The 17,961-nt window shown below is 50.1% G+C and overlaps 1 protein-coding gene and 1 pseudogene across 2 annotated transcripts in view; both read left to right on the top strand.

Annotated features, from left to right (window-relative positions):
* CDH3 (cadherin 3) overlaps nucleotides 1–17,630 on the top strand; it is a 61,943-nt gene extending 44,313 nt beyond the window's left edge. For both annotated transcript variants that reach the window (XM_017852350.1, XM_017852349.1), the window contains 7 exons: nucleotides 2,227–2,468; nucleotides 2,991–3,136; nucleotides 5,330–5,554; nucleotides 10,382–10,588; nucleotides 14,547–14,677; nucleotides 15,075–15,221; nucleotides 16,795–17,630. In XM_017852350.1, coding sequence (XP_017707839.1) covers nucleotides 2,227–2,468; nucleotides 2,991–3,136; nucleotides 5,330–5,554; nucleotides 10,382–10,588; nucleotides 14,547–14,677; nucleotides 15,075–15,221; nucleotides 16,795–17,004 — 1,308 coding nt within the window. In that variant the 3' untranslated portion in view covers nucleotides 17,005–17,630. The remainder of the gene's footprint in view (nucleotides 1–2,226; nucleotides 2,469–2,990; nucleotides 3,137–5,329; nucleotides 5,555–10,381; nucleotides 10,589–14,546; nucleotides 14,678–15,074; nucleotides 15,222–16,794) is intronic.
* Nucleotides 4,197–4,508, top strand: LOC108515428 (10 kDa heat shock protein, mitochondrial pseudogene; annotated as a pseudogene).
* Nucleotides 17,631–17,961: the final 331 nt, after the last annotated feature.

The following is a 17,961-nucleotide window of genomic DNA, read 5'->3' as shown; positions in this document are numbered from 1 at the left end:
TTTTTTTTTTTTTTTTTTTTTTTTTTTTTTGAGACCAAGTTTCGCTCGTTGCCCAGGCTGGAGTGCAATGGCATGATCTTGGCTCACCACAACCCCCGCCTCCCGGGTTCAAGCGATTCTCTTGCCTCAGCCTCCTGAGTAGCTGAGATTACAGGCCTGCGCCACCGTGTCTGGCTAATTTTTTTGTATTTTTAGTAAAGATGGAGTTTCTCTATGTTGGTCAGGCTGGTTTCAAACTCCCGACCTCAGGTGATCCTCCCGCCTCGGCCTCCCAAAGTGCTGGGATTACAGGCGTGAGCCGCCACGCCCTGCGCATCAGTTTCTTTTACTTCCTGGTTTACTGTGAAGAATGGTGTGGTTTGAGAATATAAAATATTTTATGAAATAATATATTTTAAAGACTGGGGTTTGCTGTCTTCTTTTCTGCAACAAATACTTTGGAATGCCACTTCGACATTGTGAAATGATGTGAAATGAAGTTCATTTATAATATAACTAACCTAACTCATGATTTCTAAAAATAGAGAATATCCTAACTAAAATAAAGAAAAAATCCAGCCAGGACAACATGGAGAAGTCCTGTCTACACTAAAAGTACAAAAAATTAGCTGGGGCCGGGCACAATGGCTCATGCCTGTAATCCCAGCACTTTGGGAGGCCGAGGCGGACAGATCACCTGAGGTCGGGAGTTCGAGACCAGCCGTCATGGTGAAACCCGTCTCTTTTGTATTTTCTAAAAATACAAAAATTAGCTGGGCGTGGTGGCACGCGCCTGTAGTCCCAGCTATTTGAGAGGCTGAGGCTACTTGAGAGGAGAATCGCTTGATCCCGGGAGGAAGAGGTTGTAGTGAGCCGAGTGTGCATCACTGCACTCCAGCCTGGATGTGGTGACACACACCTGTAGTCCCAGCTACTCAGGAGGCTGAAGTGGGAAGATTGCTTGAACCCAAAGGGTTGACGCTGCAGTGAGCCATAATCAAGCCACTGCACTCCAGCCTGGGTAACAGAAGAAGATCCTGTCTCAAATAAAAATTTAAAATTTTACAAAAAAAAAATTTACTGAATATAAAATATTTTGATATGTAAACTTTTGGGCACAGCTATACTAGAAAACATAATGAAGTGGTCAGTTCCCCACATCCATTTGTAGAATCATCCAAATGCAGCAGACACTGTGTTACCCTGGCAGCTCAAACTGCAAGTCGTGTTGATGTCTTCAGAACAGTGAAGAAGCAACTCTTGAAGTCCTGAAGAAATTAAAATAGGAGCTCCCCTCAGTAGCTGCATTCCTAGAAGATGCAGTATGTACTAAAACCACACAAAAAGTTGGCTTATATGTAAAATGTGTTCTAGACTCTATATTAAATAGATTTTTCACATCCAGGAGTGTATTAATGTCCATGGGCTGCATTCCTAGAAGATGCAGTATGTACTAAAACCACACAAAAACTTGACTTATATGTAAAATGTGTTCTAGACTCTATATTAAACAGATTTTTCACATCCAGGAGTGTATTAATGTCCATGGGGATATTAGCAAGTCACATAGGATATGGAATAGCTCCTCGTAGCTGTAGCATTCTGATTCTGAGACACATCATCCCTGCCCCAGCCTGTAAATGCCAGTGGTATCCCATCATTACGACAACTAGAAATGCTTCTACAATTTGTTTTGTTTTGAGACAGGGTCTTGGTATGTCAACCCATGGTGGAGTATAGTGGCACAGTCTCGGCTCATTGCACCCTCAACCTCCTGGCCTCAAATGATCCACCCACCTCAGCCTCCCAAATAGCTGAGACTATAGGCATGCACCACTAGGCCCTGCTAATTTTTGTATTTTTGTAGAGACCGGGCCTCGCCGTGTTGCCCGGGCTGGTCTTGAACTCCTGGTCTCAAGCAATCCAGCAGCCTTGGCTTCCCAAAGTGCTGGGATTACAGGCGTGAGCCACAATGCCAGGCCCCCCAATTTTCTCAAACATCACCACCACTCCACTGGGAACCATTATTCTAGGGCGTATTAATACAGTTACCTTTAGGATGGTCTGAGAGGCCACGTTAGATGTGCACTCAGGAAACACAGGAGTGTTCATGGGACAGAGAAGGGGCAGCATGGTTGCTAGTGGGGGCTAAAGCCCCTCAGTTTTGGCTCTTTCCTTCTGATATCTCAACTGTACTGTAGTCCTCTGAAAATGGTGGTTCAGGTCCTTCTTCCTCTTCTCTCCTAGGGTTTGGATTTTGAGGCCAAAAACCAGCACACCCTATATGTTGAAGTGACCAATGAGACCCCTTTTGTGCTGAAGCTCCCAACCTCCACAGCCACCATAGTGGTCCAGGTGGAGGATGTAAATGAGGCACCCGTGTTTGTCCCGCCCTCCAAAGTCGTTGAGGTCCAGGAGGGCATCCCCACTGGGGAGGCTGTGTGTGTCTACACTGCAAAAGACCCTGACAAGGAGAATCAAAATATCAGGTACTCAAGAGCGGGGCTCGGTGAGCAGCATGCACTGGTACAGTTGGCAGGTGGGTGATTATGGCCAGCGTTTGTTCTGATTACCGTAGAGACTGTTAAATAGGAATATCCCTCCTGCATAGGTCCTCTTCTTCCTACCCTCTTTGAGGCTGAAGACTGAATAGGGGTTTGGGGGCAGGTATTTCTCACTCTGTCATGTATCCCTCTTGGGACTCCTGCACCTGCTGCTTTAGGACCCCGTTTATGGGCGAGGCACATTTTCCATATGATCCTGCTTAGGTGCCTGGAGGCCCTCAGCCAGTTGGTATGAGGAGGCCCTGAATGACGCGCCCCGGGGCAACCGCCTTCCCTCACGGGAAGGGACAGGGGGCGAGCGCTGGGGGCGGGGGCGAGTGTGCCTGCGCCCAGGGAGTCTTCTCATGGTCGCCAGGGTCAGACCACAGGTCTCTCCTTGTGGCGCTACACAGGTCTACAGAATTCTAAATATTCTGGATGTTACTCGTCTCAACTTTTTCTCTCCAGCTACCGCATCCTGAGAGACCCAGCAGGGTGGCTAGCCATGGACCCAGACAGTGGGCAGGTCACTGTTGCGGGCACCCTAGACCGTGAGGATGAGCGGTTTGTGAGAAACAACATCTACGAAGTCATGGTCTTGGCCGTGGACAATGGTGAGAACATCCTCCCAGCCTTCCCACAAGGGCCACTTTTGGTTCTCAGGTCACATGACACAGCACAGCATGTTCCCTCCACAGGTGGGAACATGTGTCGGGGAGGGCTATTTGCAAACCAGTCCAGACGGTCAAAGGGGTCTTTCAGAGGAGTCTTTTAAAGACTGGTCCTAGGCCGGTTGTGGTGGCTCACACCTGTAATCCCAGCACTTTGGGAGGCCAAGGCAGGTGGATCACCTGAGGTCAGGAGTTTGAGACCAGCCTGGCCAACACGGTGAAACCCCATCTCTACTAAAGATACAAAAAATTAGCTAGACGTGGTGGCGCATGCCTGTAGTCCCAGCTACTCCGGAGGCTGAGGCAGGAGAATCGCTTGAACCTGGGAGGCGGAGGCTGCAGTGAGCCAAGATTGTGCCACTGCACTCCATCCTGGGCAACAGAGTGAGACTATCTCAAAAAGCAACAACAACAAAAGACTGATCCTAGGGACTGGCCATGGTTCCAATTTCCCTAAAACCCAAGAGTTGGGAGGGAGCCAGGTGTGGTGACTCAGGCCTGTAATCCCAGCACTTTGAGAGGCCTAGCTAGGTAGGAGGATCACTTGAGTCCAGGAGTTCAAGGCTGACCTGAGAAACATACAGAGACCACGTCCCTACAAAAAGATGAAACATTAAAAAATAAGAGTTAGGGTTGGGCGTGGTGATTCAAGTCTGTAATCCCAGCACTGTGGGAGGCCGAGGCGGGCGAATCACCTAAGGTCAAGAGTTCTAGACCAGCCTGGCCAACATGGCGAAACCCTGTCTCTACTAAAAACATAAAAAGTTAGCTGAGTGTGCCGCCTCCCAGTCCCCGCGTTACGGCCTGCACAGGGCCCTTGGGGTGAATCACAGCATCCCTTGGGGCAGTCGCTTTCCCTCACGGGGAGGGACAAGGGGGCGAACAGCGGGGGCTGGGGCGAGCGCCACTATGTCCAGGCGGTCTTTTCACTTGTTGCCAGGGTCTGACCGCAGGTCTCCTTGCAGCGCTACACAAGAGCAGAGTACGAGTCTGAGGCAGAGGGCGTCATGGCAGGACAAGCATTTAGAAAGTTTCTTCCACTCTTTGACCGAGTATTGGCTGAAAGGAGTGCTGCTGAAACTGTAACCAAAGGAGGCATTATGCTTCCAGAAAAATCTCAAGGAAAACTATTGCAGCAACAGTAGTCGCTGCTGGATCGGGTTCTAAAGGAAAGGGTGGAGAGATGCAGCCAGTTAGCATGAAAATTGGAGATAAAGTTCTTCTCCCAGAATATGGAGGCACCAAAGTAGTTCTAGATGACAAGGATTATTTCCTATTTAGAGGTGGTGACATTCTTGGAAAGTACATAGACTGAAATAATTCACTATTGAAATGGCATCAACGTGAAGCTGCCCATTCCACTGAAGTTCTGAAATCTTTCATCGTGTAAATAATTTCCATATTTCTCTTTTATAAGAAATTAATGATAACTAATGACAAAAAAAAAAAATTAGCTGGGCGTGGTGGCACACACCTGTAGTCCCAGCTACTCAGGAGGCTCAGGCATGAGAATCACCTGAACCCAGGAGGCAGAGGTTGCAGTGAGCCGAAATTGTGCCACTGCACTCCATCCTGGGCAACAGAGCAAGACTCTCAAAATAAATAAGTAAATAAAACATCAGCATTTGGAGAGTCCGTTTAGCCTTATTTTTTGGTTCACTGGGTCCTGAATTGGCCTGTCAGTTTTCCCTTGTGATTGATTACTGGGGCTGACTGGAAAGTGCCATGACAGATCAGTGATGCCACACCATGACAGATGGGGGATTATAACGTAGTTGTCACGTCTGGTTGACATGTATTGAACCAGGACCTGCAGGCAGGTGAGAGGCTGCAGCAGGGCTATGAAGGGAGGCTTCCCTGAAGCTGATGGACCAAACACTGGAGTAACCCTGAGGTAGCCAGTAGGTTTCGCTTTGTGGTTATAGTGGCTGGATGAAGTGGCTGCAACTGTGCCGTGATAGTAATGTCTGCTGTTTACCGAAATGAGAATGATGGCCTGATTGGCATGTATGTGCCATGTATTGGAAGCAAGGGCATGGAAGGTCTTAAGAGGCGAGAGCTGGGCGGTAAACAGGAACCCCCTTGAGGCTGACTGGGTGGGTCACAGGGAGCTCATCATATGTGTCTTTATAACAGGAAGCCCTCCCACCACTGGCACGGGAACCCTCCTGCTAACACTGATTGATGTCAACGATCATGGCCCAGTCCCTGAGCCCCGTCAGATCACCATCTGCAACCAAAGCCCTGTGTCCCAGGTGCTGAACATCACGGACAAGGACCTGTCCCCCCACACCTCCCCTTTCCAGGCCCAGCTCATAGACGACTCAGACATCTACTGGACGGCAGAGGTCAACGAGAAAGGTACCTGAGTGAGTGGTGGTAGCGGGTGGGTGCCAGTCCCACTAGTGGGCATCTGCCCCACACCAGGATTCTGCACACGTTCCCATCCTAGCAGCTTTTGGGCCACGGGGGCAACGGTCTCCTCTAGAACCTCAATCAGATGCTATTTATTAACCTGGTGGAGGCCTTTGGAATTCCACAGGACCCCTAAAAGACCATTCTAGCCCAGCTGCCTTCCTGTGTAGGTGGAAAAACTGAGGCCTCGAGAGGGAGGGAGTGACTTGGCCCGTGTCACATAGCAAGAGTCAGGACCCAGCACAGTGATCGTAGCCACCACTCACTGAGCATGCTCTGTGCCAGGTCCACGTGACATGCTCTATGTAGGTTAGATTCCTTCATCCTCACAGCAGCCTGTGAGCAGGTTTCTCACACACACACACACACACACACACACTTTACAGATGAGGAAATCAAGGCTTACAGAAGCCGAAGTATCTTGCCAGAAGCATTATGACTTGTTTGTTTGTTTGTTTTTTGTTTTGAGACAGAGTCTTGCTCTGTTGCCCAGGCTGGAGTGCAGTGGCGTGATCTCGGCTCACTGCAAGCTCTGCCTCCTGCGTTCAAGCGATTCTCTGCCTCAGCCTCCCGAGTAGCTGGGACTACAGGCGCCCGCCACCATGCCAGCTAATTTTTGTATTTTTTTAGTAGAGACGGGGTTTCACCATCTTGGCCAGGCTGGTCTTGAGCTCCTGACCTCGTGATCCACCCGCCTCAGCCTCCCAAAGTGCTGGGATTAGAGGTGTGAGCCACCGCACCCGGCTGTGTTATGGCTTTAAAAATTAATGTCACGACCACATGTGGTGGCTCACACCTCTAATCCCAGCACTTTAGAAGGCTGAGGTGGGCGGGTCACGAGGTCAGGAGTTCGAGACCAGCCTGGCCAATATGGTGAAACCCCGTCTCTCCTAAAAAATTAGCCAGTCATGGTGGCGTGAGCCTGTAGTCCCAGCTACTCGGGAGGCTGAGGCAGAAGGATTGCTTGAACCTGGGAGGTGGAGGTTTCAGTGAGCCCAGATTGTGCCACTGCACTCCACCCTGGGGGACAGAATGAGACTGTATCTCAAAATAAAATAAAAATGTCACTAGGGTTTTTTTTGTTGTTGTTGTTGTTTGTTTGAGACGGAGTCTCACTCTGTCTCCCAGACTGGAGTGCAGTGGCACAATCTTGGCTTACTGCAACCTCCGCCTCCTGGGTTCAAGCAGTTATCCCTTCCTGAGTAGCTGACATTACAGGTGCCTGTCACCATGCCCATCTAATTTTTGTATTTTTTAGTAGAGGCATGGTTTTGCCATGCTGGCCAGGCTGGTCTTGAACTCCTGACTTGAGGTGATCCTCCCACCTCGGCCTCCCAAAGTGCCAAGATTACAAGCATAAGCCACCACACCTGGCCTATCAGGATTTTAATCTAGGCAGTCTCACTCACCATGGTGTGGGGCAGGGGGGGGGAAGCATAAGCATTATGGCCAAAACCCAATGTTATTATTATTAATACCTGGAACAGTATTGATAACCTGGTTCTTGGCTTTAATTTCATTTTTCTGTTTGCCCTTGTCCTCTTGTCAGGGAAATTAATCCAGACTCTACTCCACGTGACCTCAGACTAGTTACCTAACTCCCTGAGCCTCAATTTCTGCATTTGTAAAATGAGGATAACAGCAGTTCCCACCTCTTAAAGCGATGGTGAGGATCAGGGTAGGACCTGGCACTTAGTGCCCATTTAGCTGGGCACTGTGGCTCATGCCTGTAATCCCAGCACTTTGGGAGACTGAGGTGGGCAGATCATGAGCTCGAGGATCGGGACCATCCTGGCCAACATGGTGAAACCCTGTCTCTACTAAAAATACAAAAAGTAATCAGCTAGGCGTGGTGGCACGTGCCTGTAATCCCAGCTACTCGGGAGGCTGAGGCAGGAGAATCACTTGAACCTGGGAGGCGGAGGTTGCAGTGAGCTGAGATCGTGCCACTGCACTCCAGTCTGGGTGACAGAGCGAGACTCTGTCTCCAAAAAAAAAAAAAAGTGCCCATTTAGTCACCACTGCCATTGTCATGAACAACTGAGAAATCAGCCTTATAGGGTGGCAGAGATGTTTTAGTGACAGATACCCCATGTTGGCTGCTCCACATGGTCGACTAGTTGTTCAGCCCGGAGAGCTGTCCCTGCCTCCTGGCACTAAATGGGGACAGGGTGGATTCTGCCTTCTGGCCCTTTGACTAAGAGGAGCCCAGCGAGAGTGCAGAGCATTTTAACAGAAACAACTTGAAATCTGTGCTGAGATAGGCTGACAACCTGGGATGGGGGCGAGGGGCGGGTAGAAACTTGGGGGTTTTTGATTGCCCCAATGATTGGGGGCACTACTGGCATTTAGTGGTACAAACCTGCAATGCTGTGGTGGCAAATCCTGCACGATGAAAAAACTTCCACACAGGCTAACAGCTCCCTTCTTGAGAAAGTTGAGTCTAAAGCAAAGGCCTTTCTTTAAAGAGGCCACTGCACACACAGCCCCTTCTCCACTGTGGGATTGCCACGCAGTGTCCCCCAAGTGGTGCCCAGTGTGCAGGCTGGGCTGGGCCTGGCTTCTGCTCTGTGGTTAGCCTGCCACCCCCTGGGCCTTGGAAGGCCAGTTAGCCCAATACCTGCTGCAGCCTCATTTCTGGCATTCCTTCGCTTGTGTGATCACCGATGCTGTGATAACACAGGTTAGCATCAGACTCGATCTGCTTAACATTAGCACTTACATAACCAAGTCATATGCATTTAGTTTTATTAATAATTGAATGTGGCCCGGCGTGTGGCTCATGCCTGTAATCCCAGCACTTTGGGAGGCCGAGGTGGGCAGATCACCTGAGGTCAGGAGCTCGAGACCAGCCTGGCACAAAATCCACCTCTGCTAAAAATACAAAAACTAGCTGGGTATAGTGGCGCAAACCTGTAGTCCTAGCTACTCCAGAGGCCAAGGCAGGAGAATCGCCTGAGCCAATGAGGCAGAGCTGGCAGTAAGCTGAGATCGCGCCACTGTGCTCCAACCTGAGTGACATAGCAAGACTCTGTCTAAAAAAAAAAAAATTGAGGCTGGGCACAGTGGCTCACGCCTGTAATCCCAGCACTTTAGGAGACCGAGGTGGGTGGATTACGAGGTCAGGAGATCGAGACCATCCTGGCTAACACGGTAAAACCCCGTCTCTACTAAAGAATACAAAAAATTAGCTGGGCGTAGTGGCGAGTGCCTATAGTCCCAGCTACTTCGGAGGCTGAGGCAGGAGAATGGCGTGAACCCAGGAGGCGGAGGTTGCAGTGAGCTAAGATTGCGCCACCGCACTCCAACCTGGGGGACAGAGCAAGACTCCGTCTCAAAAAAAAAAAAAATTGAAGGCCAGGCATGGTGGCTCACGCCTGTGATCCCAGCACTTTGGGAGGCCAAGGCAGGTGAATCACGAGGCCAGGAGTTTGAGACCAGTTTGACCAAGATGGTGAAAGCCTGTCTCTACTAAAAATACAAAAAGTAATCAGGCACAGTGGCGGGTGCCTATAATCCCAGCTACTCAGGAGGCTGAGGCAGGAGAATCATTTGAACACAGGAGGCGGAGGTTGCAGTGAGCCAAGATCACGCCACTGCACTCTAGTCTGGGGGACAGAGCAAGACTTAGTGTCAAAAAAATTGAATGCTTAGTTGGAAATATGGGTGTATCATACAAGATTGGGTTAGCTATCAGCTGCTCTGCCTATGGAGTAACCATTCTTTATTCCTTTACATCCTTTTTTTTTGTTTTTGAGACAGAGTCCTGCTCTGTCGTTTGGTTAGAGTGCAGTGGCATGATCTTGGCTCACTGCAGCCTCCACCTCCCGGGTTCAAGCGATTCTCCTGCCTCAGCCTCCCAAGTAGCTGGGACTACAAGCGTGTGCCATCATACCTGGCTAATTTTTGTTTTTTTGTTTTTGTTTTTTTTTTTTTGAGACAGGGTCTTGCTCTGTCGCCCGGGCTGGAGTGCAGTGCCGCAATCTCGGCTCACTGCAACCTCCGCCTCCTGGGTTCATGCCATTCTCCTGCTTCAGCCTCCCGAGTAGCTGGGACTACAGACGCCTGCCACCACGCCTGGCTAATTTTTTTTTTTGTATTTTTTAGGGGAGACAGGGTTTACCATGTTAGCCAGGATGGGTCTCGATCTCCTGACCTCGTGGAGTCACCCGTCTCGGCTCCAAAGCTGCTGGGGGATGTACAGGTGAGCCACCGCGGCCCGGCTAATTTTTATATTTTTAGTAGAGACAGGTTTTCACCATGTTGGCCAGGAGGGTCTCGATCTCTTGACCTCGTGATCCATCCGCCTTGGCGTCTCAAAGTGCTGGGATTACAGGCATAAGCCACTGTGCCCGGCCCTCATTTACTTTCTTAATAAAGTTGCTTTTACTTTAAAAAAAAAATTGGGTTAGCTGTCTTTTAGGAAGAGTATTCTTTTTGAAGGAAAAAAACAGTGTAGCAGCCAATGATGCAAAGAAGTTATTGGTCCTGCATGACATGGATTTTAAAACTTCATGTTATAAAAATACTGTGTTTATCGATGTTTTAAAAGTAAAATGAAAATGAATATTTTATCCCAATAATCCTTTTCATTATGGTGAGTTTTGCTTTAGCCAAAGATCAGCTTTTACTGCTATTTTCCGAAGTGTGCTTGTGGAGTATTTCTCCCCATTGCCCACATGTGGAAGCCGTATTCTCAAACTTTCATCTTGGTGTACTCAGATCCCTGCACTGATGCTATCCCACAGCTAATCAATGATCTCTTCACTCCAGGTGACACAGTGGTCTTGTCCCTGAAGAAGTTCCTGAAGCAGGACACGTATGACGTGCACCTTTCTCTGTCTGACCATGGCAACAAGGAGCAGCTGACAGTGATCAGGGCCACCGTGTGCGACTGCCACGGCCATGTCGTGACCTGCCCTGATCCCTGGAAGGGGGGTTTCATCCTCCCTGTGCTGGGGGCTGTCCTGGCTCTGCTGCGTGAGTACCAGGCCCCCACCCCCTCCCTGAGGATGGGGGAGTTGAAAGACAGGATTCTATGTTGAACTTCAGCTCCTGGAACTAAGAGGCCACCAACATTGCCTGTCCACCCCTTAAACGTTTTTTTTAAGACAGGGTCTCGGCCAGGCGCGGTGGCTCAAGCCTGTAATCCCAGCATTTTGGGAGGCCGAGACGGGCAGATCACGAGGTCAGGAGATCGAGACCATCCTGGCTAACACGGTGAAACCCCGTCTCTACTAAAAAAAAATACAAAAAAAAACTAGCCGGGCGAGGTGGCGGGCGCCTGTAGTCCCAGCTACTCGGGAGGCTGAGGCAGGAGAATGGCATAAACCCGGGAGGCGGAGCTTGCAGTGAGCTGAGATCCGGCCACTGCACTCCAGCCTGGGCGACAGAGCAAGACTCCGTCTCAAAAAAAAAAAAAAAACAAAACAACAACAACAACAAAAAGACAGGGTCTCGGCTGAGCGCGGTGGCTCATGCCTGTAATCCCAGCCGGGAGGCCGAGGCAGGCGGATCATGAGGTCAGGAGATCGAGACCATCCTGGCTAACACAGTGAAACCCCATCTGTACTTAAAGAAAAAAAAAATACAAAAAATTAGCCGGGCGAGGTGGCGGGCACCTGTAGTCTCAGCTACTCGGGGGGCTGAGGCAGGAGAATGGCGTGAACCCGGGAGGCGGAGCTTGCAGTGAGCCGAGATCGTGCCACTGCATTCCAGCCTGGGCGACAGAGCAAGACTCCGTCTCAAAAAAAAAAAAAAAAAAAAAAAAGACAGGGTCTCACTCTGTCGCCCAAGCTGGAGTGCAGTGGCGCGATCTCCGCTCACTGCAAACTCTGCCTCCCAGGCTCCAAATGACCTTCCCACCTCAGCCTCCCAAGTACCTGGGACTACAGGTGTGGGCCACCACGACCAGCTCATTTTTGTATTTTTTGTAAATACGGGGCCTCACTATGTTGCCCAGGCTGGTCTTGAATTCCTGGGCTCAAGCAATCCACCCACCTTGGCCTCCCAAAGTGCTAGGATTATAGGTGTGAGTCACTGCGTCCGGCCCACTCTTTAAACTACTAATTCTAGGAGGATCAGTCAGTCATTATGGGGCTTGTGGAATGTACCAGGTTTTGGTGATACAGTGGTGAGCAAACAGACTCGGCCCTGCCATCAGGTCATCAGTGGTTCTGAAAGGGTGATTTCCAACAGCGTTAGGAGCATCACCAGGAATCTGCTATTACTAGAAAGGCAAATTCTCAGAACCTACTCCAGATTTACTGATTCAGAAATGTAGGAATTAGAACCCAGTAATCTGCATGTTAACAAGCCTCCCAAGGCATTCTGATACATGCTAGAGTTTGCAAATTACTGGTCTAGTGGGAGGAAATGTTTAGTTAAAAACAAATTTCTTGGCTGTAAAGACAGAACCTATCACAGTTGTTTTTTCCACCTTTTGACTTGGTCTTAACATAGACAACACACATCGTCAGCCAGACCAATCGCATGAATACAAGAACATGCTTTTCGCCGGGCGCAGTGGCTCACACCTGTAATCCCAACACTTTGGGAGGTCAAGGCCCTTGAGGTCAGGAGTTCGAGACCACCCTGTCCAACATGGTGAAATCCTGTCTCTACTAAAAATACAAAATTAACCAGGCATGGTGGCACATGCCTGTAATCCCAGTTACTTGGGAGGCTGAGGCAGGAGAATTGCTTGAACCCAGGAGGTGGAGGTTGCAGTGAGCAGAGATCACACCATTGCACTCCAGCCTGGGCAACAGAGCAAGACTCTGCCTTAAAAAAAAAAAAAAAAAACCAGGAAAGTAGGAAATTAGGTCAGAGAGGTGATGGGCACAGGGGCCCAGTTGTGTTGGGCTTCATAGGCTATTGTGAAGACTCTGGATAGAACCAAAAGTTACCAGAAGGTTTTGAGCATAGGGGTGATGTGATTTGACTTAAATTTTGCAAGATTCCTGCTTTGCAGACTATATGGGGGCGAAGGTGGAAGCAGGGAGATCATTTAGGAGGCTGTTGCCATAATCCAGGGGCAAGGTGATGGAGGCTCAGGCCAGGATGGCAGCATTGAGGTGGTCAGTGGTGGTCATGTTTCAAGGTAGAGTCCCTTCAGATTGATGTGTGGAGTGAGGGTAAGAGCCATCGATGATTGCAAGGCTTTTGCCTTAAGGAGAAACATGGCATTTCCATTTGCCAGTTTGGGAAGGACCATGGGAAGAGACTTGCCAGGCCAGTCCAAGTGGAGGTGTCAGTAGGCAGTTAGACCTGGGTTCAGAGAAGTCTGCTTGGTGTCTTGCCTTCCCCCAGATTCAGGAGAGGAGAGGTTACTGTCTAGCCCACATGCGTGTGCATCCTCAGACCCGTGGACTCCCAAGGAAGGTTGGGTCTGTTTTGTCCAGCCAAGGACAGACAGCAGTTCCATCAGCAGGCAAAAAAGTAATGATCCTGAGCAGCGGTGTGGACTCTCTCATCGAACTGCCATAGACGGCTAGAGGGTCCCCTCTTAATACAGGCTTAACTGTGTGTAGGCGTGACAGAGAAGGCAGCCAGGAACCAGTTGGCCAGTCCCCCCATGTCCAAATAACCTGCCAGCCTTTCAGACCACATCACTGAAGCCAGACCCTCTTAAAATTCCAACACTGGGGCTGGGCATGGTGGCTCATGCCTGTAATCCCAGCACTTTGGGAGGCCGAGGTGGGCAGATCACCTCAGGTCAGGAGTTACAGACCAGCCTGGCCAACGTGGGGGAAACCCTGTCTCTACTAAAAATACAAAAATTTGAGGTCATACCACTGTATTCCAGCCTGGGTGACAGAGCAAGAATCTGTCTCAAAAATAGATAAAGAAAAAATAATAATAATAATAAAATATGAAAATTAGCCAGGCATGGTGGTGGGCTCCTGTAATCCCAGCTACTCAGGAGGCTGAGGCAGGAGAATCACTTGGACCTGGGAGGCAGAGATTGCAGTGACCCGAGATTGTGCCACTGTACTCCAGCCTGGGCGACAGAGTGAGACTCCATCTCAAAAAAAAAAAAAAAAAAATCCGGCCAAGTGCAATGGCTCATACCTGTAATCCCAGCACTTTAGGAGGCCAAGGCAGTTGGATCACTTGAGGTTGGGAGCTCGAGACCAGCCTGGCCAACATGGTGAAACCCTGTCTGTACTAAAAATACAAAAATTAGCTGGGCATGGTGGCAGGCACCTGTAATACCAGCTACTAGGGAGGCTGAAGCAGGGAGCTTGAACCGGGGAGGCGGAGGTTGCAGTGAGCTGAGATTGCACCAGTGCACTCTAGCCCACGAGAGTGAGTCTCCGTTTCAAAGAAAAAAAAATTCCAACACTGCATTTCACCTAAGTTTAAATTACTGTACCCTATGAAAGTTGCATTATCTTGTTCTTAAAGTCTGTGGCGAGTTAGGGGACATCTGGTGACTAAAAGAGAGTCTCACTGAAAGACAACATCTGTTGGGAGGTTCCCATCCCGACATTTCGACAGAATATTTTCTTAAGGATCAATCTCCCCACCAATCTGGGGTGGGGAGAAGGAAGTCAGAATCTTCTAGGAGGAGGTGATATTAAGCTGAGAGCTGACACGTGGGAGCCATGTGTAGGCATAGAGTCTGCCAGGTGAGGAAGGAGCCTGTATGAAGGTTCTTAAGGGGGAGCTGCTGGGGGCATTCAAGGAACACAGAGGAGGCCAGTGTGCCTAGACCTGAGTGGGTAGGGGGGACTGGGAGGCATAGGCTGGGACCAAATCCTGCCAGCGCTGATGAGGAGTTGAAGTTTTCCTAGGTGCAAGTGAAGCCATTGTAGCATGTTAAGCTCTGGCTACTGAGTGAGGACATCGGCAGTTAGGGGGGCTCTGAGGGCCTGGGGGTCTTGGCCCACTGTGTGGTTGCAGAGGGAACACTCACATTCCCCAACCCTTGCAGTCCTCCTGCTGGTGCTACTCTTGTTGGTGAGAAAGAAGCGGAAGGTCAAGGAGCCTCTCCTACTCCCAGAAGATGACACCCGTGACAACGTCTTCTACTATGGCGAAGAGGGGGGTGGCGAAGAGGACCAGGTGGGGCACTGGGGGCTCTAGGATTGGGAGGTGGGTGCCCCCAAGTCCACTGGCAGGGCTAAGCCATTGTGTCAACCAACTGACGAAGTTAGCTGTGTTGACCAGGCCCTGGCATGAAGCTTGCGTCTTCCTTTTCTTCCATCCTCCAGCGCTCCTCTGGTCCACTGCTGTAATCTGTTTGGGCCTTGCCAAGTTAACCTCGAGCCTGTGTTTAATTTGCTAGGACAAGGGAGGATGGAAACGAGGGTTTTCCAAAATCTGGGATATTATCTGTCTTGTGAGACCTCCCCATGAGCCAGTGTCCAAAGGGTAGGGGGTGTGGGGTGAGTGAGATGTAAGTGGCAGGGCAGGGGGGACAGGAGTCCTCAGTCCCCTGCTCTCCTGCATTTCCCCACAGGACTATGACATCACCCAGCTCCACCGAGGTCTGGAGGCCAGGCCGGAGGTGGTTCTCCGCAATGACGTGGCACCAGCCTTCATCCCCACACCCATGTACCGTCCTCGGCCAGCCAACCCAGATGAAATCGGCAACTTTATAATCGAGGTGAGACGTGGCAGGTCAGTTGAGGGCCACCCTTTATTCAAGCCCAGCACCAGCCACACAGGAGGACAAGCATGGGCCTGGAGTCTTGGGTCTGGGTTCAAATTCTGACTCCACCACTAACCAGCTTGTGACCTCTGGCTTATTTGAGTAACTTCTGGGGTTTGTTTCTTCCTCCATAGAACTCCCACTTGCAGAGTGGTTAAAAATGATGAGGAGGGGCTGGGCGCGGTTGCTCACACCTGCAATCCCAGCACTTTGGGAGGCTGAGATGGGTAGATCATGAGGTTAGGAGTTCAAGACCAGCCTGGGCAACATGGCGAAACCCCGTCCCTACTAAAAATACAAAAATTAGCCAGGCATGGTGACGGGTACCTGTAGTCCCAGCTACTTGGGAGGCTGAGGCACAAGAATTGCTTGAACCAAAGAGGCAGAGGTTGTAGTGAGCCGAGATCACGCCACTGCATTCCAGCCTGGGTGACAGGGCGAGACTCCGTCTCAACAACAACGACAAAAAGTGATTAGGAGGCTGGGCACAGTGGCTCACGCGTGTAATCTCCGAATTTTCAGAGGCCAAGGCGGGCAGATCACTTGAGGGTCAGGACTTTGAGACCAGCCTGGCCAACATGGTGGAGGCAGAGGTTGCAGTGAGCCGAGATTGCGCCACTGCACTCCAGCCTAGGCAACAAAGGGAGACTCCATCTAAAAAAAAAAAATCAGGAACGATTTATTCATTTATTCACATACAGCAGTTGAATACTCTGGAGCCAGAGTACTTGGGTTTGAATTACAGATCCCAGGTGACTGCACTTAGAGCAAAGTTTGGAGCCTCTGCTGTAGAGGACTTCAAAGATTGAACGAGCAGGCAGCTAGGACAGTGCCAGCACACTGGTTCCTGACCCTGCCTGCATATTGGAATCACGTGGGCACCTTCAGAAACCACTGATGCCTCGGCTCACCCCTAGAGATTGTGGTGTAATTGAACTGGATGTGGCCTGGGCTTCAGAATTTATAAAAGATTCTCCACGTAATTTAAGTTTGGGAACTACTGACCTAGCACGTAGCATTGATTAGGTAATCATAGCTATTGTTGCCAGGTGCTATTCTAATAACTGCTTTACAGGTATTTACTCATTTACTTACTCATCCGTTCCTTTAAAACTGTACGAAGGAGGCACATGTCCTCAAGACCTCCCAAGGCTGTGTCACAGGCGTGCATCGTTTAAAAAAGGAAGAAAAAAAGCCCATATGAAGTATTGTCATTTTACAGACAAGGAAACAGGCATAGAGCGGTTAAGGGACTTGCCCAAGGCTACAAAGCTGGTGTGTGGTGTGAGTTCTGGCCCAGGCTGTCTGATTTCAGTCCTTGCCCTTACCCCCGGCCTGTGTTGCACTGAGCACTTGCTGAGTGCTGGTCCCTGAGCAAATGAATTCTGCATGAATAACACATTCTTTCATTTTAACCTCTGAAACTTTAGGGGAGGGGAGAGGGGGGCTCAGAGATGAGGCAGTGGAGGCTTGCAGCTGGCAAGCGGCAGGGCCCACCACTCTAACCACCTGTTCTCTGTTGCCGCAGAACCTGAAGGCAGCTAACATGGACCCCACAGCCCCGCCCTACGACTCCCTCTTGGTGTTCGACTATGAGGGCAGCGGCTCCGACGCCGCGTCCCTGAGCTCTCTCACTTCCTCCGCCTCTGACCAGGACCAAGATTACGACTATCTGAACGAGTGGGGCAGCCGCTTCAAGAAGCTGGCAGACATGTACGGTGGCGGGGAGGACGACTAGGCCGCCTGCCTGCAGGGCTGGGGACCAAATGTCAGGCCATAGAGCATCTCCAAGGGGTCTCAGTCCCCTCTTCAGGCGAGGACTTTGGAGCTTGTCAGGAAGCGGCCATAGCAACTTGGAGGAGACAGGCTCTGAGTCTGGCGTTAGACTGGTTGGTTCCTTAGCCTTTGAGGATGGAGGAATGAGGGCAGTTTGACTTCAGCACTGAAAACCTCTCCACCTGGTCCAGGGTTGCCTCAGAGGCCAGGTTTCCAGAAGCCTCTCACCTGCCGTAAAATGCTCAGCCTTGTGTCCTGGGCTTGCTGTGACCGACCCATGATGGCTTTGTCTCTGGAATGGAACCTTCTTAGGCCTCCTGGTGCAACTTTTTTTTTTAATGCTATTTTCAAAACGTTAGAGACAGTTCTTCAAAAGTACAGCCCAGAGCTGCTGGGCCCACTGGCCATCCTGCATTTCTGGTTTCCAGACCCTAAGGCCTCCCATTCAGATGGGTCTCTGCGTTTTTATACTGAGTATGTCTAGATTGCCCCTTATTTTTTATTTTCCCTGTTGCGTTGCTGTAGATGAAGGGTGAGGACAATCGTGTAGATGTACTAGAATTTTTTATTAAAGAAACTTTTCCCAGAGGTTCCTGGGGAGTGAACTTTTTTCAGTAGAATCTTTATTGGCATCTAACTCACATACCGTACCATTCACTTAACATGTACAATTCAATGGTTTTTAGAATTTTCACAGTTCTGCAAAAATTATGCTCTTTGCCAGCTTCTTCCCAGCTTCCTCTCTTCGGCAGGGGATACGCAGGGTCAGCTTCCATGCCTAGGTGGGCTCAGGGAGGGGAGACTTGCCCTCCTTTGCAAAGTCTGTTGCTCCATAAGAGAGAACCATTAACCTCTTACCCCAAGGCTGAGCCCCTCCACAGCCCCAGCAAGGTATCTTCTGGAACAGCGGCTGCCCTCC

The sequence above is a fragment of the Rhinopithecus bieti genome, unplaced genomic scaffold (genome assembly GCF_001698545.2).
Source record: "Rhinopithecus bieti isolate Rb0 unplaced genomic scaffold, ASM169854v2 scaffold_34281, whole genome shotgun sequence".
Classification (NCBI taxonomy): Eukaryota; Metazoa; Chordata; class Mammalia; order Primates; family Cercopithecidae; genus Rhinopithecus; species Rhinopithecus bieti.
This window is presented reverse-complemented; position numbering and strand designations above follow the sequence as displayed.